Raw genomic sequence first — 27,498 nt, 5'->3', positions numbered from 1 at the left:
GCTAGACACTTATCGAGGCGAGGTATACCCGAGCTACACTCTAATTGAACAAGGACATTGGCAATCGCTGTATTGAACTCAGATACACGTCAGTACAGTCCTGACACTTCCACTTGCAGTTCTCCAACCTTTCCCAGCACCTAACATAAGGATGTTAGCAGCTATGACTATGGGCAGGCAGGATGCGGGAGGGTCCTGCCCTGAACTCGGCTTTCAAAACGAGGTATGCCTCGAAGCCAGCTGTCTACTAACTGGGTTTCTTGGCCATGAGAACGTGGCAGCATTGTAATTCAGAATGTTCCATGAATACCGCTTTACTGCACCTAAAGACAAAACCTTGAAGCCTACAGGTTACCCCTTGCGTCCCATGAGCTTCTGACAAACATGTCTAATGAGGATGTTCGTAACTGTATCTGCAGGCAGTGTCAAACTGGGAAGGACCACGTTTCAGCTTATCTCCAAGAGGGAAATTCCCCAGAGAGAGAGCTTACAGCTAGGTTCTCAGGTTTGGAAGTTAGTATGTAGCTCCCATCTGAGGGAGGAATTCCTCAGAAGTTGCTGGATTAAACTAAGACACATTTGCCTCTCGCAAAACTTGCGTTCCGTATCGAACAAAATCCTTTGGAACCGAAGCGTACAGGTGCTCAGCATGTGGGGGGTTCAAGTCCTAAGCTCAATCCAAAGGAGAGTGCATGCTTTGCAGGCAGGTGTCCGCTAGGCACGAAATTGACAAGGCAGACACTTGGTTTTCACTCCGCTTCGTCCCGAATACAACGAAATGCTGTGGAAGGGGAACATACAGGCAGTCAAGATGGGGGAGGTACAGGCTATAAGCTCAACTCTCATAATTGTGTATGCTTTCCAGGCCGATGTCTGCTAGACACTTATCGAGGCTAGGTATACACTTGCATTTCTCCAACCTCTCCCTGCACCTCACTTAAGGATGTTAGCAGCTATGACTATGTGCAGGCAGGATGCGGGAAGGTCCTGCCCTGAGCTCAGCTCTCACAAGACAGCATGCCTAGAAGCCAGCTTTCAACTAGCTGTGATCTAATGGCCGTGGAACTTTAGCAGTCTTCTAACTCAGGAGGTTCGAAGAATACCACTCTACTGCAGCTGGAGACATCTTTCAGGTCTGCATTATTCCACTGCATCTCACAAGCTTCTGACAAACGTCTCTGGTGAAGATGTTCAAAACTCATTCTGCAGGCAGTGTGGAACTGTGAGGGACTGGGTGTGAGCTCAACTCTCGGAAGAGAGATGCTTTTGGACTCAGGGTTCAGCTAGCTTCTCACGTATGGAACTTAGTATGTAGCATCTGTCTAAGACAGGAATTACTGGAAATCGCTGGATTGAGCTTAGAGGCACTAGTCTTGTGTGCCGGGACTTTCCACTTACCTCTCACAACACTTCCGTCACGCATCGAGCCTAGGCCTGTTAGCAGCGAAGTGTACCTGCAGGCAGGATGTGGGAAGTACAGGCCATAAGCTCAACTCTCAAAAGTGTGTACGCCTGGGAGGCAGATGTCTGCTACCCACTCGTACATGGGAGTTAGAAACTAGCTACCCTCTTGGAAGAAGGCCGTTTGAGATTGCTGTATTCAACTCAGATAATAGTGAGTACAGTTCTGACACTTCCACATGCATTTCGCCGCCCTCTCCCAGCACCTAACATAAGGATATTAGCAGTTACGTCTATGGGCAGGCAGGATGTGGGAGGGTCCTGCCTTGAGCTAAGCTCTCAAAAGAAAGCATGTCTGGAAGTCAGCTTTCTAGTAGTTTGTTCTGATGGCCGTGAGAACGTAGCAGCATTGTAAGGCAGGACGTTCATGAATACCACTCTACTGCACCTGGAGACACAACCATTGAAGCCTGCAGCTGGCCCTTGCGTCCCATGAGCTTCTGTAAAACATGTCTAGTGAGGATGTTTGTAACTGCATCTGCAGGCAGTGTGGAACTGGGAAGGACCGCGTGTCATCTCATCTCTCAGAAGGAAATTCCCCAGAGATAGAGCTTTCAGCTAGGTACTCAGGTTTGGAAGTTAGTATGTAGCTCCCATCTGAGGGAGGAATTCCTCAGAAGTTGCTGGCTTGAGAAGGAAGGAAGGAAGGAAGGAAGGAAGGAAGGAAGGAAGAGAGAGAGAGAGAGAGAGAGAGAGAGAGAGAGAAGGAAAGAAAGAAAGAAAGAAAGAAAGAAAGAAAGAAAGAAAGAAAGAAAGAAAGAGTGGCACCTGTGTGGCTCAGTCTGTTAAGCTTCTGCCTTAGGGTCAGATCATGATCCAGGTCCCAAGGAAGGCTCCCTGTTCAGCAGGGAACCTGCTTCTCCCTCGCCCTCTGCCCCTCTCGCTCACGCTTTATCTCTCCTCACTCTCTCAAATAAATAAAAAACATCTTTGAAAGAGAAACAAACAAACAAACCCACAAGGAAGAGAAATCACCCATATAGAAGAATTTCAAACAATTTGTGAAGACATTCCACCCTCAAGTTCATGAGCATAGCTTCCCACTCGTACGTGTGGAATACACATAGTAACTTCTTCTACAAAATATAATATGAAAAGCTTAAAATAATATTGATAATATAATAATAATTAATAATAATAAAGAATGAGTTTACTACTGAGAAAGCTGACAAACACTACCTCAGCAAGATGATCAGATCGATACCAAGACTGATAAATCATGTTGATAGTATCTATCCTTTATATGATATAATGAAAATGGCAGTATATCTCTGTATATAATCCACAAAAACAGTTCAGTCATGAGATAAACAACAGACATGTCCCAACTGAGGGAAATTTTACAAAATACTCTACTTCTCAAAGCGTTCCAGTTCAACAACAACAAGGAAAGGCAGAAAGACTGTCACAATCCAGAGGAGCCTAAGGAAACAGGAGGACAAATGGAATGTGATATGAGGGATGGTAACTTAGCAAAAACTAAGGAAATCTGAATAAACTATGGCCTTTGTTTTGTTTTGTTTTGTTTCTTGTCTTTGTTTAATGCGAAGTTTTTCATATTGATTCATTAGCTAATATTTGTACCGTACTAATATAAGGTATCAATAATTGGAGAAATTGAGTGCAAGTACATGAGAATGCTCTGTACTATCTTCTCAATTTCCCTATAAATCTTTGTTTTTTTCCTAATAAATAAGATTTATTTTGAAAATTGACTTAAATGAATCAGGCTCCAAGTGTAAGACATTTTAAGAATAGTTGAATTAACTTTTGCCTTATTCTTAAAGAGTTCCTTTGATGGAAACAAAGTAAGAATTTTAGATCAGAAGGAAAGAAAAACACTTATGAACATGTATAATGCCTCCTCAACCTGAAAAGCAGGAACAGATAATAAATAGCAAAAATCAGATAAAAATACGTCTAGTATAATAGACACCATATTGCAAGTGCATTTAAAATTAGCAATGCATAACATTTATTTCCTTGACATTTGTCTTCCAAAGAGTTCACAGTGTTTCAGTGTCAGTTGAAACAGGGGAAGAATCTCATGGAAGGGTCCTTCACATAAATAATACGACCATTGATAATAATGTCTCTCAGTTCTTTCTAAATCCATAAAGATGCATTTCCTGATGAGTGACTGAGCTGTGAAGAAAGAGATGAGAAACCCTCATCCCTCTGAATTACTTGTGTCAGAATATTTTAACCATAGTACCACGGATAGTAAATTATCCTTATTAACAGGAAATACGTCTCAGATTGGAATCTGAGCAATTAGATACGCAGAGAAAAAAAGCTTTGACTCGCTCCTCATCTTTTAAAGACAAAGGAGAGCTTTTCTATGTACAAAGTCAGTTGTCAAGATAGCCTTAGGGAATAAGAGTCTGCAGCATGGAATCCCGCTGCACAGCTGGGAAGCCCGCGTCCCAGGTCTTCCTGATCCCAAATCCCTGGGCCTGTCCCCCAACACAGGCTGCCAAGCTGAGGTCATTTGCAATTACTCTCTTAGGAGCTCTGGGGAAGGGGGAAGGAGCTAGATAGGATGGGACTGGAAGGGTGGAGGCCAAGAAAATTAAGGCCATTCCAATTTAAATTCAGCTTTAGCACAAGTCCACCCATCCCAGGTCCCTGTGAAGAAGAGCTGAAATTTACATTCTTTCAGTTACAGGAAAAAAACAAAAGTTTACAGCTTAATGACCTAGAAAGCCCCACAATAGAATCAAAACTGAGCCCAGGCCAAGGACAGGAAGCCTCTATTAGAATGAGAACAGAGCTCAATGCCCTTGAATGTCCCATATCAAAATGTAAACAGAACTTGAGGAATTGCTCCAGCCCTTCTGGAGGTCCCCGAGACCAGCCCTTAAAACTAAGCTAAAACCCTCCTCGGGGTCCAAGTCCCTGCTCCACTCTGTCGGGTATACTTGGACACAAGCTCGAGCTTGTAAATAAACCCTCGTGTGTTTGCATCATTGTCGGCTTCTCGGTGGTTTCTCGGATTTGCAATCTTGGGCACAACACTCTGAGATAAAAAAACAAAACCAAAAGAAGCTCGGACACAGGTAGAGTAAACGCAGGGTTCTGAGAGAATCGGCGGAGACCCGGGGCCTTGGGAGCTCTTCTGTGGAAGCCCATGCATACTGGGGGGCAGGATGCTCAGCCCCAGAGCCAGAGGACCCAGAGACCCCACCCGCATCCTGCCCATCAGGGGGGGTCTCAGGGAGCAGCACTGCACCGCACACTGGAGGCCAGAGGTGCTGATGCCCACCCCGCCTCTGACCCCGCAGGTGCATCTGCCACGCAGATGTGCACCTGATAATCAGCGCCATAACTAGCAAAAGAATTGAATCAGGAAGGCACCTGGGTACCTCAGTGGTTGATCATCTGCTTTGGCTCAGGTCATGATCCCGGGGAACTGGGGGATTAAGGGTCCCCGCATGGAGCCTCATTTTCCCTCTGCCTATCCCTCTGTCTCCCTATGTCTCGCATGAATCCATAAATAAAATCTTTAAAGATAAAAAGATGAGAAAGGACCCAAATAAAATCACAAATGAGAAAAGAGAAATAACAACCAACACTACAGAAATACAAATGAGTATAAGAGAACATTATGAAAAATTATATGCCAGCAACCTAGAACCTGGAAGAAATAGATGAATTCCTGGAAATATACAACATAACAAAAATGATAAAGGAAGAAATAAGAAACTAAAACAGACAGATAACCAGCAAAGACATAGAATCAGCAATCAAGAATTTCCCAACAGGAGACGCTTAGATCAACAGAACAGAATGGAAATCCGAAACAAGATACAAACCTGTAACTCTATGATCCATTAATCCACAACAAGGCAGCAAGGAATATCCAAAGGCACAAAGACAGTCTCTTCAACAAACCCTAACCCTGACCCCAGGATAAGAACAAATGGTGTTGGGAAAACCAGGCAGCCACATACAGAAGAATGAAACTGGACCACTTTCTTATACCATATATATATAAAATAAATTCAAAATGGATGAAACACCTAAATGTGAGACCTGAAACAATACAAAGAAGAAAAGATAGGCAGCAAAGTCTTTGACATTGTCCATTGGATCTTCTTTCTAGATATGCCTCTGAGGTGAGGCAAACAAAAGCAAAAATACTATTGGGACTTCATCAAATTGTAAAGCTTCCGCAAAATGAAGAAAACAACCAAAGCTAAAATGCAACATACAGGAGGAGGGGCAAGATGGCGGAAGTGTAGGGTCCCCAAATCACCTGTCCCCACGAAATTACCTAGATAACCTTCAAATCATCTTGAAAATCTATGAATTCGGCCTGAGATTTAAACAGAGACCAGACCGAATGCTACAGTGGAAAAGTTCGTGATTCTATCAAGGTAGGAAGACGGGAAAAAGAAATAAAGAAATAAAAGGCATACAAGGGTGAGGGGCCCTGTGAGGAGCCTGGCTAAGGCCAGGGCGAGTGCCCACAGGACAGAAGAGCTCTGTCCTGGGAGAAGGAGGAGCTGCACCAATCTTCCAGGGCAGAATGGCACCTTCAAGGAGTCAGAGCAGGACCCCAGGAGGGCGGGGATGCCCTAGGGCTCCCTGGGACACTAATAGACACCTGCACTCCCAGGAGAGTGCAGCGAGCTCCCTAAGGGCTGCAGGGCACATGCATTGACCAGGGAGCAGCTGATGGGCTCGGGTGGCGGCTCTGCACAGAGGGGTTTGCACGGCCCTGGGAGCAGCTTGGCAGCGGCGCCTCCTGCAGAAGAAGAGGCTCCATTCGGAGGGGGATGCGGAGCTCCGGGAGCAACTCGGAGGGGCTCGGGCGGTGGCTCTGCAGTGAGGTGGCTGTGCAGCCGGGAGCGAGAATCCAACAGCACAGGCCCCGGAGCACAGGGCACTGGGACACAGCCCAGTTTTCGGCCTCCCCCGGGACAGGCAGAGGCCCGCAAGGCCCAGGACAGCAAGGATGCTCCTGTCCAGAGCTAAGCAGATCAGCGGACCCGCCCCAGAGCCTCCAGGACCTACAGAGGGACTGCTCCTGAGTTACTGCGGGGGCTGAATACAGGTTTCCAGAGCTGGCCGCTACCACTGGGGTTGATCCTCCTGCGGCCTCATGGGGGAAACTAATCCCACTGAGCCCTGCACCAGGCAGGGGACAGAGCGACTCCCCCAAGTGCTAACACCTGAAAATCAGCACAACAGGCCCCTCCCCCAGAAGACCGGCTAGACAGGGGAAGTCAAGGGACTTAAAGTATACAGAATCAGAAGATACTCCCCCATGTTTTTTTATTTTTATTTCTGATTGCTTCGCCCTCCCCTTTTCCCCCCTTTCTTTCTTTTTCTTTCTTTTTATTCTCTATTTTCTTCTTTCTTCCTTTATTCTTTTTCGTTTTTCTCTTTTCTTTCTTTCTTTCTCTCCTCTCTTTTTCTCCTTTTCCCAATACAATTTCTTTTTGTCCACTCTGCACTCAGGAAAATGACTAGAAGGAAAACCTAACCTCAAAAGAAAGAATCAGAAACAGTCATCTCTCCCACAGAGTTACAAAATCTGGATAACAATTCATAGTCAGAAAGCAAATTCAGAAGCACTATTATACAGCTACTGGTGGCTCTAGAAAAAAGCATAAAGGACTCAAGAGACTTCATGACTGCAGAATTTTGATCCAATCAGGCTGAAATTAAAAATCAATTGAATGAGATGCAATCCAAACTAGAAGTCCTAAGGATGAGGGTTAACGAGGTAGAAGAACGAGTGAGTGACATAGAAGACAAGTTGATGGCAAAGAGGGAAACTGAGGAAAAAGGAGACACACAATTAAAAGACCAGGAAGACAGATTAAGGGAAATAAACGACACCCTGAGGAAGAAAAACCTACTTGTAATTGGGGTTCCCAAGGGCGCCAAAATGGACAGAGGGCCAGAATATGTATTTGAACATATCATAGCTGAAAACTTTCCTAATCTGGGAAGGGAAACAGGCATTCAGATCCAGGAAATAGAGAGATCCCCCCCTAAAATCAATAATAAGCATCCAACACCTCGACATTTAATAGTGAAGCTTGCAAATTCCAAAGATAAAGAGAAGATCCTTAAAGCAGCAAGAGACAAGAAATCCCTGACCTTTATGGGGAGGAGCATTAGGGTAACAGCAGACGTCTTCACAGCGACCTGGCAGGACAGAAAGGGCTGGCAGGATGTATTCAGGGTCCTCAATGAGAAGAACATGCAACCAAGAATACTTTATCCAGCAAGGCTCTCATTCAAAATGGAAGGAGAGATAAAGAGCTTCCAAGACAGACAGTAAATGAAAGAATATGTGACCTCCAAACCAGCTCTGCAAGAAATTTTAAGGGGGACTCTTAAAATTCCCCTTTAAGAAGAAGTTCAGTGGAACAATCCACAAAAACAAGGACTGAATAGATATCATGATGACACTAAACTCATATCTGTCGATAGTAACTCTGAACGTGAACGGGCTTATTGACGCCTTCAAAAGGCGCAGGGTTTCAGACTGGATAAAAAAGCAGGACCCATCTATTTGCTGTCTACAAGAGACTCATATTAGACAGAAGGACACCTACAGCCTGAAAATAAAAGGTTGGAGAACCATTTACCATTCAAATGGTCCTCAAAAGAAAGCAGGGGTAGCCATCCTTATATCAGATAAACTAAAATTTACCCCAAACTGTAGTGAGAGATGAAGAGGGACACTAAATCATACTTAAGGGATCTATCCAACAAGAGGACTTAACAATCCTCTACATATATGCCCCGAATGTGGGAGCTGCCAAATATTTAAACCAATTAATAACCAAAGTGAAGAAATACTTAGATAATAATACACTTACACTTGGTGACTTCAATCTAGCTCTTTCTACACTCTATAGGTCTTCTAAGCAAAACATCTCCAAAGAAACGAGAGCTTTAAATCATACACTGGACCAGATGGATTTCACAGAAATCTACAGAACTTTACATCCAAACTCAACTGAATACACATTCTTCTCAAGTGCACATGGAACTTTCTCCAGAATAGACCACATACTGGGTCACAAATCGGGTCCTAATAGATACCAAATGATTGGGATTGTCCCCTGCATATTCTCAGACCATAATGCCTTGAAATTAGAACAAAGGTATCCTGGGTGGTGCAGCAGTTTGGTGCCTGTCTCTGGCCCAGGGCATGATCCTGGAGACCCGGGATCGAATCCCATGTCGGGCTCCCAGTGCATGGAGTCTGTTTCTCCCTCTGCCTATGTCTCTGCCTCCCCCCCCCCCCATATATATATCTCTCTATCAGTGTGGCTATCATAAATAAATTTAAAAAAGAAAAAAATAGACCTTCCCTACAATCCAGTAATTGCACTGGTGGGGATTTACCCAAAGATTCAGATGCAACGAAACGCTGGGTCACCTGCACCCCGATGTTTATAGCAGGAATGTCCACAATAGCCAAACCGTGGAAGGAGCCTGGTGTCCATTGAAACATGAATGGATAAAGAAGATGTGGTTTATGTATACAATGGAATATTCCTCAGCCATTAGAAATGACAAATACCCACCATTTGCTTCAACGTGGATGGAACTGGAGGGTATTATGCTGAGTGAAGTGAGTCAATCGGAGAAGGACAAACAGTGTATGTTCTCATTCATTTGGGGAATATAAATAATAGTGAAAGGGAATATAAGGGAATGGAGAAGAAACGTGTGGGAAATATCAGAAAGGGAGATAGAACATAAAGACTCCTAACTCTGGGAAATGAACTAGGTGTGCTGGAAGGGGAGGAGGGCAGGAAGAGAGGGTGAATGGATGACGGCACTGAGTGGAACACTTGACGGGATGAGCACTGGGTGTTATTCTGTATGTTGGTCAATTGAACACCAATAAAAAATAAATTTATTTTTAAAAAAAGTTCCAACAACTAAATATTTATGCTGCCAACATGGGAGTACCTAAATATACAAACCAATTAACAACAAACATACAGGAACTCACTGATAATAATACAATAACAGGGGATTTTAACACCCACTTATGGCAATGGACCGATCATCTATGCATTAAATCAACAGGGGAACAATAGCCTTGACACACTGGACCACAAGGACTCAACAGATATAGTCTGAACATTTCTTCCTAAAGCAGAATACACATTCCTTTCAAGTGCACATGGGACATTCTCCAGAAAGGATCATATCATGGGCCACAAATCAGCCCTCAACAGGTACAACAGGTACAAGAAGGTTGATATAACACCCTGTACATTTTCGGACCACGATGCTATAAAACTCGAAGTCGACAGTTAGAAAAAATTTGGACAGACCAAAAATACGTGGAGATTATGAACATCCTACTAGAGAATGAATGGAGCAACCAGGAAATTAAAGAGGAAATTTAAAACAAATGAAAATGAAAACATGTTTCTCCAAACTTCTAGGATGTAGAAAAGGCAGTCCTAAGGGGGAAGTAGAATAGCAATACAGGCCTACCTCAAGAAATAAGAAGTCTCCAATCCACAACCTAACGCTCCACCTAAATAGGCTGGAAAAGGAATAGCAAGAAAAGCCTAAAGACTACAGAAGAAGGGAAAAAAAAGGTGAGAGCAGAAATAAACAATACAGAAACAACAAAGCAGTAGAATGGAATAATGAAACAAAGACATGGTTCTTCAAAATAATTAAGAAAATGGATCAAGCCCTAGCCAGCCTTATCAACGAGAAAAGAGAAAAGACTTAATAAATAAAATCACAAATGAGAGAGGAGAGATCACAATCAACACCAGAAAAATTAGACAATTATAAGGGAATACTATGAAAGATTATACGCTAACAAACTGGGGGACCTGGAAGAAATGGAAAAATTCCTAGAAATGTGCAAACGAGCAAATCTGAAATAGGAAGAAATAGAAAATGTGAGGAGACCCATAATGAGCAAAGGAATTGAATCAGCAAGGAACCTGGGTGCATCAGGGGTTGAGCATCTGCTTTCGCTCAGATCATGATCCCGGGGTCCTGGGGAATCATGTCCAACATCAGGGCCCAGTGGAGCCTTATTTTCCTTCTGCCTTTACCTCTGCCTTTCTGTGTCTCACATGAATACATAAATAAAATATTTAAAAAAAGAAAAAAGATAAAAAATGAGAAAGGACCCAAATAAAATCACAAATGGGAAAAGAGAAATAACAACCAACACTAGAGAAATACAAACAATTATAAGAGAACATTATGAAAAATTATATGCCAGCAACCTAGAACCTGGAAGAAATTGATCAATTCCTGGAAATATATAACATAGCAAAAATGAAAAAGGAAGAAATAAAAAACTTGAACAGATAACCAGCAAAGAAATTGAATCAGCACTCAAGAATCTCCCAACAGGAGACGCTTAGATCAATAGAACAGAATGCAAAGCCGAAACAAGATACAAACCTGTAACTCTATGATCCATTAATCGACAACAAGGCAGGACGGAATATCCAATGGCACAAAGACAGTCTCTTCAACAAACCCTAACCCTGATCACAGGATAAGAACAAATGGTTTTCGGAAAACCAGGCAGCCCCATGCAGAAGAATCAAACTGGACCACTTTCTTACACCATATATATAAAAAATAAATTCAAAATGGATGAAAGACCTAAATATGAGACCTGAAACCAGCACCTCTGGCCTCCAGTGGGCGGTGCAGTGCTGCTCCCTGAGACCCCCCCCCTGATGGGCAGGATGCGGGTGGGGTCTCTGGGTCCTCTGGCTCTGGGGCTGAGCATCCTGCCCCCCAGTATGCATGGGCTTCCACAGAAGAGCTCCCAAGGCCCCGGGTCTCCGCCGATTCTCTCAGAACCCTGCGTTTACTCTACCTGTGTCCGAGCTTCTTTTGGTTTTGTTTTTTTATCTCAGAGTGTTGTGCCCAAGATTGCAAATCCGAGAAACCACCGAGAAGCCGACAATGATGCAAACACACGAGGGTTTATTTACAAGCTCGAGCTTGTGTCCAAGTATACCCGACAGAGTGGAGCAGGGACTTGGACCCCGAGGAGGGTTTTAGCTTAGTTTTAAGGGCTGGTCTCGGGGACCTCCAGAAGGGCTGGAGCAATTCCTCAAGTTCTGTTTACATTTTGATATGGGACATTCAAGGGCATTGAGCTCTGTTCTCATTCTAATAGAGGCTTCCTGTCCTTGGCCTGGGCTCAGTTTTGATTCTATTGTGGGGCTTTCTAGGTCATTAAGCTGTAAACTTTTGTTTTTTTCCTGTAACTGAAAGAATGTAAATTTCAGCTCTTCTTCACAGGGACCTGGGATGGGTGGACTTGTGCTAAAGCTGAATTTAAATTGGAATGGCCTTAATTTTCTTGGCCTCCACCCTTCCAGTCCCATCCTATCTAGCTCCTTCCCCCTTCCCCAGAGCTCCTAAGAGAGTAATTGCAAATGACCTCAGCTTGGCAGCCTGTGTTGGGGGACAGGCCCAGGGATTTGGGATCAGGAAGACCTGGGACGCGGGCTTCCCAGCTGTGCAGCGGGATTCCATGCTGCAGACTCTTATTCCCTAAGGCTATTTTGACAACTGACTTTGTACATAGAAAAGCTCTCCTTTGTCTTTAAAAGATGAGGAGCGAGTCAAAGCTTTTTTTCTCTGCGTATCTAATTGCTCAGATTCCAATCTGAGACGTATTTCCTGTTAATAAGGACAATTTACTATCCGTGGTACTATGGTTAAAATATTCTGACACAAGTAATTCAGAGGGATGAGGGTTTCTCATCTCTTTCTTCACAGCTCAGTCACTCATCAGGAAGCAGATTGTCTTCCCTGGCCAGGGTGGGCCTTGTCTAATCAGGTGAGGACCTAAACAAAATGAAGTGCAGAGGAAGAATTCTCTCCGCCCGACTGCCCTTGACCTAGGACATCAGTGCTCTCCTGCTTCTGGACTCAGACTTGGGCTGGAATTTACACCACTTCTCCAGCTTACCACCAGCCGATCTGGAGCACCCACAACCTCCTTAACCACATGAGCCCAACCCCTTATGACAAATCCCATGGGTTCTGTTTCTCTGGAGAACCCGGCCTAATATAAGGCGGAAACAGGCTGAATACAGAAGCAGATGGGAGAATCCAGCCCCTCCACTAAGTCACAACTAACAAAAGCACAAAACATACACGCAGGTACACACACGGCAGCCTCACGCTTCTCGTTGTACAGAATGAGAAGCGGAACAGCGTGATACCAAAGATTCCATTCTGCCATGAAGAAAAGAACCTGTGAAAGCAATTCTTAAAAAGTGTGTGTCCGTACATAAAATACTGGGTAGCTAAGGAAACACTGTGATTTCTAAAAATCTACTACGGGATAACACTTGCAGTAGGCAAGCGAAGAGACGTGAAGCTCTGTACAGAACAAAACAACTCTGTCAAAACAGATGTGACCAACGGGCTCATCCCCATGTGAGAACGCCGGGCAGGATGGAGTCACCCCAACTCGGTTCAGCAAGGGTGGACCGCGCAGTACATCTCGCGGGGAAAACCAGCTAAGTCATGAAAAGTAACAGAAATAGCACCAACTCCAGAACGAATCAACCATGAAACTGGGTCGGAACTGGAAAAGCAGAAGAAATATTAGAATAAAATACGCAGGACATCCTTACGGCCGCAGAAAACGGGAAGGGGCCTCAAATGACAAGCCAACACAGAGATTAAATGAGATGATGGTAGATTTGAACAAGCCGCACCTGAGAACTTTGCCGAGACAAACACTCCACAGGGCGCCTGGGGGTCAGCGGGTGAGCGTCTGCCTCTGGCTCAGGTCATGACCTCAGGGTCCTGGGATCGAGTCCCGAGTCGAGCTCCCTGCTCAGCGGGGAGCCTGCTGCTCCCTCTGCCTCTGCTGTCCCCCCACTTGTGCTCTCTCTTCGTCTCAGATAAATAAATGAATAAATAAATAAATGAAAATACTTCACAGACGAAAGAATCAGACAAACAACCGGAAGGCTTGCAGTGCAGAATGCGGAACGGTAAGAAACTGCCCCCCGACACCTGCGGGCCAGAGTCCATCAAAGGCTGGCAAGTATGCGGCCGGATGTAACGGTGAGATGCCAAGTGCTTGTAAGACAGAATGAGAACTCAAGAAGAAAAGATAATGAATAATCTGATTTTCTTAAAGATGTATTTATTTATCTGAAGAGAAGAGAGAGTGCCCACACGCTGAGCAGAGACACAGGAAGCCGAATCCTGAGCGGACTCCGTGCGGAGCACGCAGCCCAACGCAGAGCTCGACCTCACGGCCCCAAGGTCGTGACCCGGTGGGGAGCAGGCCAGGCGCTCCGCTCACTGCGCCCCCGGTGCTCCGGTACCCTGAGCTTCTGAGCGAGCGAAGACCTGAAGGTCCAGCTCAGGACGGGGGCAGCACCGGAGCCTCAGTGTCCGCTCGCAGGCCCGCCCTCTGCTAACCACCGCGGAATGGGAGCCTACAGTCAAAGCACGTGCCGCTTCTCAGCCATCGACGGCTCGCAAAGACCAACGCTGCCGAGCTCCGGGAGGGGGCGAGGCACCCGGGCCGTGGGTGCGGGGTGGGCACCGGTCCCGCCTCAGGCTCAACGAAGCCCCGCGGGCGTCTCCCAGCCTCGAAGACACACACGTGCAGGCCGCGGCAGCGCCGTCTGCACGCCACGCGCCGGGCCCCTGGTCACGGGTGTCTGAGCCTGGGGCCCCAGCACGGCCCAAGCACCGGCCTGATGCTCCGACGTTGCTTCCTGCTGTCTCGGGGCGCTGGGCGGCCAACGTCTGCGGAGCCTCGGGACCGGGCCTCGCGGGCAGGCCCATGGCCCCGGCCTCCATGAGCCGTCGCTGAGGCCACCACGGCCCTGAAGGCCCCGGGACAGGGCACCCCTCAGACTGTGGCCCTGACGGCCCCGGGGACAGGGTGCCCCCTCACGGCATGACGTCCTTACACGCAGCGCAGAGCTGTCTTGTCGTCTCACTCTAGCCGGTGCCTAACGTACATTTGTTTTCTACCCGGGAAGAGCCGTCACCCAAGCAGCCTTGGCAAAGCCCCGGTGCCTCCTCCCTCCGGCCTCCTCCCCCTCCTCGGCCTCCTGCCCTCATTCCCTGGCACGCTTCCCTTCCAGGCTGTTCTCTCCTAGTCCGCAATGCGATTGGGGCAAAGCCTTTCCAGGGAGCACTTCTGCTGGGTCTGACCCTGCCCCTTTTGGATTCATCTCCCTCTCGGGGCAAAATCCCCAGAACTCACATTTGTCTACACCCATCAGGACCAGAACTCCAAGGTCGCTGCGCCGCAGCCTTCCCGCTGCCTCATGCAAAGTATGACCAGGTCGGGCTCACGAAAGCACCACCAGTGACAGCCGAACCATTTGCGACCACCTGAGGGTTCCTGGCGGAGCGACGTGTACCAGAGCCATAAGCAGTGGCGAGGGCGCAGAGCTGAGGTGGCATCAGTGGGGCTCGGGGGAGCTGAGGGAGCCACAGCCAGACACGAAACCCCATCCCCACCCCACTGCCATCTGTGCCTTTTCCTGGGAGGTTCCAGAATCAGAGATAAGAAAGCCACTATGTGGGATCCCTGGGTGGCGCAGTGGTTTGGCGCCTGCCTTTGGCCCAGGGCGCGATCCTGGAGACCCGGGATCGAATCCCACGTCGGGCTCCCGGTGCCTGGAGCCTGCTTCTCCCTCTGCCTGTGTCTCTCTCTCTCTCTCTCTCTCTCTGTGACTATCATAAATTAAAAAAAAAAAAAAAAGCCTCTATGTGCAAGTGTCCCAGCTTCGTGAAAATGAAGCTTTTTCTTCTACTGTCACCACATACAGAACACGAGGTAAGACAGGAGGTGGAACGTCAAGTAAGGGACTTGAAGGTCAAGAATGAGCCAGAAAGGGATCCCTGGGTGGCGCAGCGGTTTAGCGCCTGCCTTTGGCCCAGGGCGTGATCCTGGAGACCCGGGATCGGGTCCCGCGTCGGGCTCCCAGTGCATTGGGCCTGCTTCTCCCTCTGCCTATGTCTCTGCCTCTCTCTCTCTCTCTCTCTCTCTCTGTGTGACTATCATAAATAAATAAAAATTAAAAAAAAAAAAAGAATGAGCCAGAAAGGGAACAGTAAAAATAGGAACCTGAGTCCCAGAATACATGCCTGCCCTTCCCTACCGTCACCGTATCACCAACAGGACCACCACAGTCACCATTATCACCAACACCACCCCCGGGGCCACCACTGTCATCCTCACCATCATCGTCACCACCAACGCTACCATCACCACCATCATCACCATCAATACCACCACCATCATCATTCTCACCATCATCAACATCTTCATCATCACCATCATCACCACCATCATCGCAATGATCATTTTTACGATCAGCATTATCACCGATGCCATCAAGGTCACCACCATCATCATCATCATCAACACCAGCATTATTATTACTGTCATCACTGATGTCACCACCATCATCGTAACTGTCATCACCACCATAATCGGCTTGACCACCAGCATCACCGTCACCATGATCATCATTACACGCACCTTACCGCCAACCTCAGCATCATCCTCTCCACCACCACCACCATCATCACCACCTCCACCATCACCATCATATCACTACCATCAGCACCACAATCAGCAGCATCATTGCCTGCATCACCTTCATCACCATCACCAACACTACTAGACACTTTTTTTTTTTTTTTAAGATTTATTTCCCCATGAGACACACAGAGAAGAGAGAAGCAGGGACCCAAGCAGAGGGAGAAGCAGGCTCCCTGCAAGGAGCCCGACGCGGGACTCGATCCCGGGACCCCCGGGGTCACGCCTTGGTCTGAGGGCAGATGCTCCACTGCTGAGCCGCCCCGGCATCCCTACTGCACACCTTGAGCCAGTCACCACTCGGTGTGCTCCGTGTAAGCCATTATTCGCTAGAGGAAAATTCGAGCACAGACAGGCAGAGTGGGAAGCCTGGCAGCCTGGCTCCACGGTCCCCACGCGACGCCAGCATCCCTCCTGCTTCTCCAGCCTTCCCCCTTCCCCCACAGCCTCACGACACGGGCGGGCGTGACTGCTTAGACGCCGTGTGTACCGGGCGGGCCTCCTGGTCTCCGGAGCCCACACACAGGCTCCACACACAGAGGCACGTGACGCGTATGACTCGCAGGAGACAAAGCTCCCCGGGCTCTCCTTCGCAGTCTTCACGCTGCCGTGACAGAAGGAACAGACCTGACAACGCGCTGTCAGGGGCACTGAAGAGAACCACGGAAAGGCCACCGCTCCCCTGAGCAGCCAATCACGGATACCCGCACGACCCTTCCGGGCCCTGTCTACACCCGCATGACCCTGCCCGGCTCCCAAACCCGGCCCTGGGAGCAGCATGCGCACACCCTGCCCCCGCACATCCACAGGGAGACACCTCCACGCTGACGAGTCAGTCCCCAGGAGACGCGTCCCTCACAGGCCCTCTTCGCCTGACGCCGTCACCGGGTGCCCATTCGAGGCTGGAGCCAGCACAGTGATCCCTCCAGCAGGAGCACCGAGTCCCGAATGCACGACCCCTCCGGCCCCGGTGGCAGCTCTCGGGGGCCAGGGGAGGGGGAGGCCCCCGGCCCGTTCTGGGAGAAGGGAGGGGGCCCGCGTGCCCAGAAAAGGAGACAGAGACACCGGGGATCAGGGAGGGAGGGCGCGGGTCCTCCGGAGGAGCAGCCACACCAGCTGCCCCCACCCTCCGGCCCCTTCCCGGCAAGAGGGGCCCCGAGAGGCCCGTGTCGCCCCCTCACTGCGGATGCCCGACCCTCGTCCCCGCAGCCCAGCGCAGGGCAGCCCTGCAGACAGCACCGCGGGTCCTCAGGGGGGACGGGGACCAAGAGGCAAGCCCGACGCAAACGAAGGCCGCCAGCGACACCCGCCAACCACAGGGCACCACCCGGCAGCCCGCGCCTCCTCCGGGCCCAGCCCGCCCCACGCTGTGACACAGGCCCACGCCCCACGGGGACCCTGGGGCTCTCAGGACCAGAACCACCGCCCCCACAGGCCCGCTGCGCAGGTCTCCGACTGCACAAGCAGCGGGCCGCCTGGGTGTGAGCTTTGGAGCACCGGCAGCCACAGAGCCTGACGACAGGCCGAAGGCCCAGCACCGACGCGCAGAGCGCCCGCCTGCCAACTGTGCCGAGGGTCGGCGTGCGCGACTGTGAGGCCGAGCCACGAGGACCACGGCGCCCCCAGCACGGCCAGCAGCCTCGCTCCTTCTAGCCACGCTCCTCCCCAGCTGCAAGGGGGTAAGCTCAGTGGACCGGCCGGCAGCGGTGGGGGAACACCCGCCAGGAAGGGGCGCCACCACTGAACATTTGGGAACCGCCCACCCCCCCCCACCCCGCCCCGAAAGCAGCTTTTCATTTGGGTTTTGCTCCAGTGTTTGCTGCGGTTCCGTTTCCTCGGCGGGTGAACGACAGACGTGCACTCACCTCGGCATAAAATCCCGTGGCTGTCGATAATCTGCTTGCAAACCCCACAGACCTTGGGCTTTTTAAAGACTTTGTTCTTAAAGCTGTGCAGGCTCGTGAACTCCTCCAGCTGAAAGAGCAAAGGGAGAAACTGTCAGCTCCACGAACCAGTTTGTTTGCTTTTCTCTCTTCTCTTTCAGGAAGTGGGACGTCTAGCGGAGTCCGGGAAAAGCTAAAACAGGAACCTTACAGTTAAACAGGGAAGAACAAGCAGCCATGCCGCCAAGGCCGGGATTCCCCCGGGGGCCGCGGATACCCCGTCAGCATTCCCAGTGCCAGGGCCCAGCCGGAAGCCCACAGCTGCCCCGCTTGCCGATCCCCTGAGACTGGGCCAAGGCCGTCAGGGCGCCGCGCTCATCAGCACTGCTTATAGGACCATGTACTAGCGTCCACGCTGCAGGCCAATGGCTACTGCTATGACAAAGTCATCCACAGGCACTGCCAGAAGATGCTCAGCCAACAGAGGAAGCTAGTGACTGAGTCTCCTGGCCCCTGGGCCTCTCCGGATGCAGCTGGGCTCACGAGGATGGAGAAGCATTCGCGTGAGGCCAGTGTGCTAAGATATGTGGTTCCTCCCTACACCCGGCCCGGCACTGAATCCACGACACACGCCGGCTCGGGGACTACACAAACCACTTGCCCACCAGACCCCTCTTTGCAGGGTCAGGGCTCATGGCCATATCTGATGATCTTACAAAAATTCAATTTGCCTGAGAAACCAAACGCCAGTCAGTCTACCCGATTGGTGATACGTTTGAGCGTCTCCTCTGAGTGCACAGATTCACTGAAGCCGGTACTTAGCACCGGAAGATTAAATGTTAGCCAGAATGGGAAACAAATGGTACAACTACAGCTTCTTACACATGTTTTTAGATCTACAACAATCTGGTGACTCAGCAATCCACTCCTAGAGTCACGAACTGGAACGAATGCATATGCCCACAAAAGTTTTGTGCAAGAATGGGCAGATCTGCCTTACTTAACAGTGCAAGATTTCCAAACAGAAAGTAACTCAAACACCCATCCAAAGGAGACTGGGTACACAAACTGCAATACAGTCCTACGGTGGAACACTGTTCAGGAGCATGGAAGAGCTTACTACCGTTATATGCTACTAACCATGGATGAGCATCGAAAGCTCATTGATAACTCATGCATGAATTATTGTGCCGAGCGAAAGAACTCTGAGAGGAAAGCACACAGTGATGACTATTTATCGGACGTTCATGAACAGGCAAACAAATCTCTCCAGTTCCCCAGAGGCAGGAAAACAGTGAGGTGAGCTCCATGACTGCTCCAGATTCCTGCATCAAGGAAGGCCCCAGGATGCAGAGAAGGAGGGGACCAGGGAACTAACTACCTGGGACTGAGGAGACGGTACTAAGCATTCATGCAAAACAGGGCAGCAAGAGTTCACTTGCCACAGCACCTTGAAACAGAGCCGCGTGGAACCCCTAAGATGCGCACAGGGCCCTCTGATGAGTACATGTGTGCAGTGTGTGCACACATTACAGTACAAACTGCCCGGAATAAAGTACAGAAAGGAGAGACCACCTAATTAAACACAGATAAACAGACAGAGCATCAGTGAGCTGTGGGAAAGTTCAAGCAGCCTAACACACGTGTAATTGGAGTCTCTGTAAAGTTGGGGGGGGGGATATGAAAAAATAAAGCCTAAAACTTTCCCAAAATTTAAGCAAAATTATCAACCCAAAAACTGAAGAAACTCAACAAATCCCAAGCACAAGAAGTGTGGCCGAAACAACACCAAGGCACATGATAATCACACTGCTCCAACCCAGTGATATACAGAAAATCGTAAATGCCCCCCAGAGGGAAGGAAAGGACACAATGCGACAAGGGACCAACCATTAGCACAAGAGCAGATTTCCCACAGAGAACAAAGCCAGTGAGAAAACGGCAGAGAGACAGAGAGCGCCCAGAGAAATTCTGACCTAAAATTCTGGACCCAGCAAAAACAGCATTCAAAAAGTAAAGTGAATTTTAAAATTCTTATGATACGCAAAAGCTGAAACACATCCATCCCCAGATGACACCTACTACAAGTTAAACATAGTCTGAGTGCAAGGAAAGTGATCACAAGTGGAAAGACCGCTTTACACAGAAGGAACAGCACCAGAAATGTTAAGTATGTGGATAAATACGTAATACTTTCTTTTATATTGAAAACTCACTACAAGATAATTAACTGTTTAATAAAAAAAAAACTAATAGTGATGTAATGTGAGCTTCAACAGACGTAAAACTAAAATTTCTGATAAAACAGCACAGGGGCACCTGGGTAGCTCAGTCAGTTAAACGTCTGCCTTCGGGATGGATCATGATCTCAGGGTCCTGGAATCAAGCCCCGTGTTGAGCTCCCTGCTCAGCGAGGAATCTGCTTCTCCCTTTCCCTCTGCCTCTGTCCGCCATTCGTGCTTGCTTTCTCTCTCTCTCTCTCTTTCTCAAATAAAATAAAATATTAAAAAACAAAGAAAAGCAGTACAAAGCTCAGGAAAAAAGAAATGTAGGTTCTACTGCAAGGCTCTCATACTATTCATGAAGTCATACACTCTCATGTGAAGCAGACTGTGAGAAACTAGGGATATGTACTATAAATCTCAAAGCAACTACTAAAATAATGAGTGATAGGTAATAATCCAACAAAGGAGAGAAAATGAAATTATTTTTTAAAATTTCAACTAATTTAGTCAGTGGAGCACAAGACCCTTGATCTCCGGCCCTGAGTTCAAGCCCCACATTGGGTGTAGAGATCACTTAAAAATAAAAGTTTTTAAAATAAAAAATTAAAGTAAATAAAAGTTCAACTAATCTAAACATGGCAGAAAAGAGAAAGCAGAGTAAAGGTTAGGTAAAAGAAACAAAACAAACAGCAAATTGATGATTTAAATCTAACTGTATTAGTAGTCACATTATGTACATAGTTTAGATGCCTTAACTCAAAGGCAATGGTTGTCAGATTATATTCTTTTAAAAAGTGAAAAGACAGGGATGCCTGGGTGGCTCAGCAGTTGAACATCTGCCTTTGGCTCAGGTCATGATCCTGAGGTCCTGGGATCGAGTTCTGTATCGGGCTCCCTGCAGGGAGCCTGCTTCTCCCTCTGCCTGTGTCTCTGCCTCTCTCTGTGTGTCTCTCTTTAAAAAAAATAAAATAAAATAAAGACAAGACAGAGAAAACATACAAGGGTAATGTTAAATGAAAGCTGGAGTGGCTATATTAATATCAAACAGAGTCAATTCCAGGTTAAAGAATGTTACTATTGATAAAGAAAGGGATTTCACAATAAGAGGGTATATGCATTAAGAGAACATATAATCCTAAACATTTATGCACCTATTAACAATACTTTCAAAATCCATAAAGCAAGAAATGATAGAATTGCAAAGACATAAATAGACAAATGTGTAAATATTGTCAGAATCTTATTTCTTTGGTGACGGGCACTGACAGCAGCACTTGACTGGATGAGCACTGGGTGTTATACTATATGTTGGCAAATCAAACTCCAATAAAAAAATACAAAAAAAAAAAAGGAAACTGTTTCTCTCTCTTTTAGACTGAACTGTGCTCTCATGAAATTCATACGTTAAAAAAGCCTTAACCCTGAATATGACTGTATGTAGAGATGGGACATTTTAAACTGGTGAATAAGGTCAAACATGGTCATAAGGGTGGGATCCTACTCCAGTAGGACTGCTGCCCTTACAAGAAGAGGAAGAGATACGGGCGGGGAGGTGGGGAGGCTTGCACACTGAGAAAAGTCCATTTGAGGAGTCAGTGAGAAGACAGTCATCTAAAAACCAAGGAAAAAGGCCTCAGAAAAACCAAGGCTGTCAGCACCTTGATCCTGGACTCCCAGCCTTCAGAACTGTAAGAAAATAAATTACTGCACTTAAGTCCTGCAGTCCACAGTATTTTGTTACAGCAGCCCCAACAAGCTAATAGACCCGTTCTCAATCACTAATAATTATTTTTATCAATAATAACAATTGATAGTTATTGCAGGAAATAACCAAAGATACATAACATTCTCAAAAGACCTGACCTAATTGACACTGATAGACTATCTGACCCAACAGCAACAGAATACACGTCCTTTTCAAGCACACATGGAATGTTTAATGAGGCAGACCACAGTCTAGGACATAAAACATGTCTAAATAATTTTTTAAGTCTAAATAAATTTAAAAGCATTCAAACCATACTAAATATATTCTCCAATCACAACGGGATTATATTAGAAACCATAAATAAAAGATCTCCATAAAATTCCCAAGTTTTTGGAAACTAAACACATTTATAATTTTTTTATTATTATTTATTCATGAGAGAAGAGAAAGGCAGAGACACAGGCAGAGGGAGAAGCAGGCTCCCTGCGGGGAGCCCACTGGGGGACTGGATCCCAGGACCCCAGGATCACAACCTGAGCCGAGGGCAAACACTCAACCACTGAGCCTCCCAAGTGCCCCCAACAACACACTTCTAAATAATACATCATAGCAAACAGGATTTATCCCAGGGGGGCAAAGTTGGTTTAACATTCAAATACCAAACAATAAACTAAAAAAGAAACCTACACAATCTTTCAATTAATCAGGAAAAAGAAAAAAAAAAAGTCTGACAAAATCCAACATACACTTTCTGATAAACACTCTCAAATCAAAATAGAGAAAGGGTTCCTCAACTCGATAAAACCTATAGCAAACCCCAAATTAACAACAACAGACTGAATGCTTTCCCTTTAAGCTCTGGAATGAGGCACAGATGTCTGCAATGAACATTTCTATTTAACACTAACCAGTGCATCTGGGCAAGAAAAATAAATAAAAAGTATCCAGTTTGCAAAGGAAGAAGTGAAACTGTCCTTGGTCACAGACACCACTGTCTATAAAAACAAACAAAAAAAAGTTATGAAATGTACAAAAAACCCTCTAGAACTAACAAAGAAGTTTAGCCAAGTTGAAGGACAGGAGTTCACTGGATGTACAAACTACTTCCTAGCAATGCACATTCAGAAACTGAAACTCAAAGAATATTACCATTTATAGTATCATCAAAAACATTAAGTCTTAGGAGTAAATCTAACAAAAGACGTGAAACACCTAAAAGATAAAAAAAAAAGAAAACAAACCACAAACCAGGGCAGCCCAGGTGGCTTAGCGGTTCAGCGCCTGCCTTCGGCCCAGGGCGTGATCCTGGAGACCCAGGATCGAGTCCCACGTCGGGCTCCCTGCACAGAGCCTGCTTCTCCCTCTGCCTGTCTCTCTCTCTATTTCTGTCTCTAATAAATAAATAAAAATCTTTAAAAATTCTTTAAAAATACATAAAAATAAAAAAAAACATTCTCACCTAACCATATATTAAAAAAAAAAAAAAAAAAAAAACACAAGCCATTTCAGAAAGAAAGTGAGGAAGACCTGGAGACAGAACGGAGGGATATACCATGTTCATGGATGGTAAGCCTCGCTCGAGTCAAGATGCAGTTCTTCCGTACAACCTACAGATTCCACACCATCCCAATGGAGATCCCAGCAGGATTTTTTTTTAAATAATAAATAAATCGGCAAATGGGTTCTAAAATTCATGTTTACATTCAAAGCACTAAGAACAGCCAAAACAACTTTGAAAATTGCACGTGCTTACATGCACAACTCGATGGTTTCAGACCACGACCCCTTACTCCCTGACCCACAGCCTAACCGCTCACAGCTACCATCCCCCGGTTGGCCTTATAAGGGCCTGGAACCGGCCGAGGGGGGATTCCCATGTGGGCAGCTGCTCTGGCTGCTCCAGTCTTCCCTGCTATTCCAGCTGTCTGGAGTGCAGGCAGCTTACAGGTCCCCACATTCCACCTGACCACTCCCAGTTCCTCTGCAGGCTTGTCGAATCCTCAGGCATCTTGTGGTGTTTTTGCTGATCTTGTCAAGCCTAAGGGGGCAGTGTCGTGCACCAAGCAGGATGCAGGTTCTGCTGCTTGCAGTGCACGCTCCGGGGCCCCGGGCACGTGCCTAGGGACTTGGGGACCCAAAGGATACTTCCCATCCCGCCTAGGAACAGAGCTACTGTAAATGACCAAATACTATAGATACCAGGTACCAGTCGTGCGCACCAACAGCCGCAGGAATCACCAGGTCAGCTTTTTTTTTTTTTAAACATTTTATTTATTTATTTACTCATGACAGGCAGAGACACAGGCAGAGGGAGAAGCAGGCTCCATGCAGGGAGCTGGATGTAGGACTCGATCCTGGGACCCTTGGGTCACGCCCTGGGCTGAAGGAGCCCCCCGGGCTGCCCACTTGCTCAGCTTTTGAAACCACTCTGTGTAAACCCCACCCCACCCAGTTAAGACAGACCATCTGGAGATGGGGCCAGAGTACACATTTTTTTTTCCAAACTCACCCCATGATGCCAACCTGCAGCCAGGACTGGGTGCCACCACTACGTCGTGGACCACACCAGAAGGACCCACCCTGCGTAAACAGAAGGCACCCAATCACCTGCTCATTACGGAGACTGAACTCTTTGAGAGCCCCCCAGTGCCTGCAAGACAGGGACCTCGGTGCTCCCACTGTGAAACCCGGGACCTCGGCAGGGCCCTTGTGTGCGTAACCATGACCACCCCAGTCCCACAAACACGGACGGGAGGACGCAAAACCGAAACCACACGGCCGAAGTCCAAGGCTGTGGGCTCGGGCCCTGTCTCCCCCCGGCTTGCGCTCAGACAGGAGCAGGCATTCAGACATCTCAAAATACAGTCCTCGTGGCTGTGCCCCAGCTGGCACATCCCTTCCCCCGCGTGTCAGGGTGGCTTCTGTGCCTTCTCTCCCGTGCGGGCTCCATCGCGGGGCACAGGGCTCTCCCCCGCGTCCCCAGCCCCTGCACAGCGCCTGCAGACAGTGGGCCTTGGACCCTCAATTACCGTTTGTTAACGAGGCATGAATCAGCCCCAGTCAGTGGGCCAACTGGGGGACACTGGGATCTTTTATTCCTTCCAAATACCTTTATTGCACCCAGGGAGAAAGAGGCACTGTGTTCCGCGGCTTTCCTACCCGCTGGGCCGCAGCTAGAAGGCTGCAGGCTCCCCAGCGAGGCGCTGAGCCGGGCGGGCCCATCCCTGAGCCCCGGCCTCTGCTCCCGCGTCACCCGCACAGAACATCCCCGGTGTGAGGTGAGCCGGCGGGATTAGCCGGCCTTTGTTCTCACCTGATGCCGCGCTCCTTGCTCCTTGCTCCGGGGAGGTGGGGCCGCAGCGTGCCAGGGGCGGGAGCTGCGAGGCGGGGCCTTGGGCAGGCTCAGTTCAGGAATCTAAATTGCATTTAATTGTTAGCAGCAGACAGTTGGAAGGGCAGCGCGCGGGGCTGCCCATTCCCCGGGGACTCCCCGAGGGGCACCCAGTCATCAGCGCCCGTCTTGACCGTGAGGTCCCTTTATAGAAGGAAAAAAAAGTCTCTGCAAAATGGAGCAAAGGGAAAGCTCCCCGTGCGCCCGCGGGTAAGGCTCTGCTGTGCGCTGCGGAATGCGAAGCTGCACAGAACTCTCCACAGAACTCTCCGTGGGTCCCCCGGGTGCAGTCACGGCGCACAACAGCGACCCCCACAAAGGCCAAATCAGCAGAATCCGGGCCTGGGAGAGAGGATTTAGGCGTGACCTCCGGGGCCGGGAAACCGCAGGTGTCATTCCCAGGGGCGGACCCCGGCCAAAAACACAGACCAACCTCCATGCACGGACACAGGGGCCCCCGCGCCTCCGGGACGATGCCCACTGGGCCGTCCGGCCGCCGGCAGCGGAGGACACAGGCGTGGACGCCCTCCACCACCACACACTGTCCCCAGGCTCCCGGCAATAGTGTCGGGCCCTGACGCCGAACACCCGCGAGCGCGGGGCGGCCACAGTGACGGGAAGTAGCCGCTGCTGCGACTTTTCATTTCTCAGAACCTTACAAGTTTCCAGGAGAAAAAATGTAATAAATGCCTAATTACCAGGCTCAGATGGACGGCTGCTGGAGCCAGCGGGGCCCGGGGCGTCTCCTGGACCAGGAGGGCGGCGTGGCCCTGGTGAGGCAGTCGGCACAGCCCCAGCACCAGCAGGCTGGGGGCCCCCTCCCTTGGGGGGAATCTGGGCTGCGGCCAGCGTCCCACTCCCACCCCAGGAAAGGAGTCCAGGGAGAGTGTTCAAATGGCACTTGCATCGGACAGCTGGCCCCCCGACTGTCCCCCATGTGCGCTCCCCAGGGCGCCGGCCTCCCGCCTCGACCCCCTGAGGGCCATGCAAGGCGCCCACGTGCACAGAAACACGCCAATGTGCACCGACAAGGGCACACTCGCAGGCGCCCTGGCCCAAAAGCTCTTGGCTCCCAGAGACCCGGCTCCCCAGCTCCCGCCCCCCCCACCCCCCCCCCCCCCGCACACCCACGGCTCGCACCCACTCACCCGGCGCGGGTGCCGGCGCGGCCGGGCCCGGTGAGCGCAGCCTCCAGGCGGCCCCGAGGTCAGGGCGCGCAGCCGCATGGCCGGCCCGGCAGGAGCCCCCCAGTTGGTGGGCGCTGAGCCCCTCTCCCTCTGCAGGAGTTCCCGCCAAGCGCGACCAGAGACGGGCAGGGGGCAGGGGCGCAGCAGCCTCCCCGTGGCCTCCCATGGCCACGGCACCGTCAGGAGTCAGAGGCCGGAAACAAAAGCCAGGCGAGCGAGCACGGCCCCCCCGGCGCCCCTCCATCTGACACGAATTAGCTTCCCTCCCCCGCCCGCCCACCCGCCCGCAGCCCGGAGGAGGCTCAGGCTTCTCAGCAGCTGGGAAGTGGAGACAGCGGCCTCCGGGCACGCGGGCAGGGCAGGCCGGGCCCCTGCTTCCATGTGCTCCCCTCGCCTCTGCTGGGGGGTCTGCGTGCCTGCAGCTGAGGCCTCGGGGCCAGGGGGTGGCACTCGGCAGTGGAGCGAGCTCAGGCCATGACCCCAGGGTCCCGGGATCAAGTCCCGTATCCGGTCCCTGCATGGAGCCTGCTTCTCCCTCTGCCTACGCCTCTGCCTCTCTCTGTCTCTCTCATGAATAAATAAATAAAATCTTAAAAAAAAAAAAAGGAAAATCCCAAAGTGGAAAGTCTTTTTCTCCAGTTTGCCCCTTCAACCAAGGAAACCGGGGAGCCCTCCTTGCCGGAGAGGGGTGAGGGTCCCGGCAGGCCGGGAGCAAAGGGTTAGGGCCCTTGCACAGCCTGGGGGCTCTCTGCACCCCGCCCCATCCTCAGGGCCTTCCAGCTGCTGGAAAATCCTGTCCCGTTCTGTGCTGTGGCCCTGGGTTCTTGCAGGGAAGGGGAAACCCCGCAGGGTGGGAGCCAGGGTGCCAGCGAGACGGCGGAGGACGGGTCACTTAGCCCGAAGGAAGCCGGGCGGGGGTGCGGGGACGCCCACGGCCAGAGCCCCACAGGACCAAGGGGACGCGGCTCTCCTCCTGGGGCGAGGAAGGGCGGCCTGACCGCGCGGGGCCACCAGGAGGGGGAGCGGAAGGCGGGGAGCCCCCATGACCTGGCCACCCCGGCCCTT

At 49.5% G+C, this 27,498-nt stretch overlaps 1 protein-coding gene across 1 annotated transcript in view; it reads right to left on the bottom strand.

Annotated features, from left to right (window-relative positions):
* Window positions 1-298: 298 nt before the first annotated feature.
* Window positions 299-27,498, bottom strand: part of LOC144298900 (uncharacterized) — a 43,098-nt gene continuing 15,898 nt past the window's right edge. The window contains exons 3-6 of the mRNA XM_077874098.1: window positions 25,169-25,270; window positions 24,365-24,435; window positions 17,905-18,013; window positions 299-781 (exon numbers count right to left, since the gene is read on the bottom strand). Of these exons, the coding sequence (XP_077730224.1) occupies window positions 674-781; window positions 17,905-18,013; window positions 24,365-24,435; window positions 25,169-25,270 (390 nt within the window). The 3' untranslated portion in view covers window positions 299-673. The remainder of the gene's footprint in view (window positions 782-17,904; window positions 18,014-24,364; window positions 24,436-25,168; window positions 25,271-27,498) is intronic.

The sequence above is a fragment of the Canis aureus genome, chromosome 26 (genome assembly GCF_053574225.1).
Source record: "Canis aureus isolate CA01 chromosome 26, VMU_Caureus_v.1.0, whole genome shotgun sequence".
In the NCBI taxonomy this organism is placed as follows: domain Eukaryota; kingdom Metazoa; phylum Chordata; class Mammalia; order Carnivora; family Canidae; genus Canis; species Canis aureus.
This window is presented reverse-complemented; position numbering and strand designations above follow the sequence as displayed.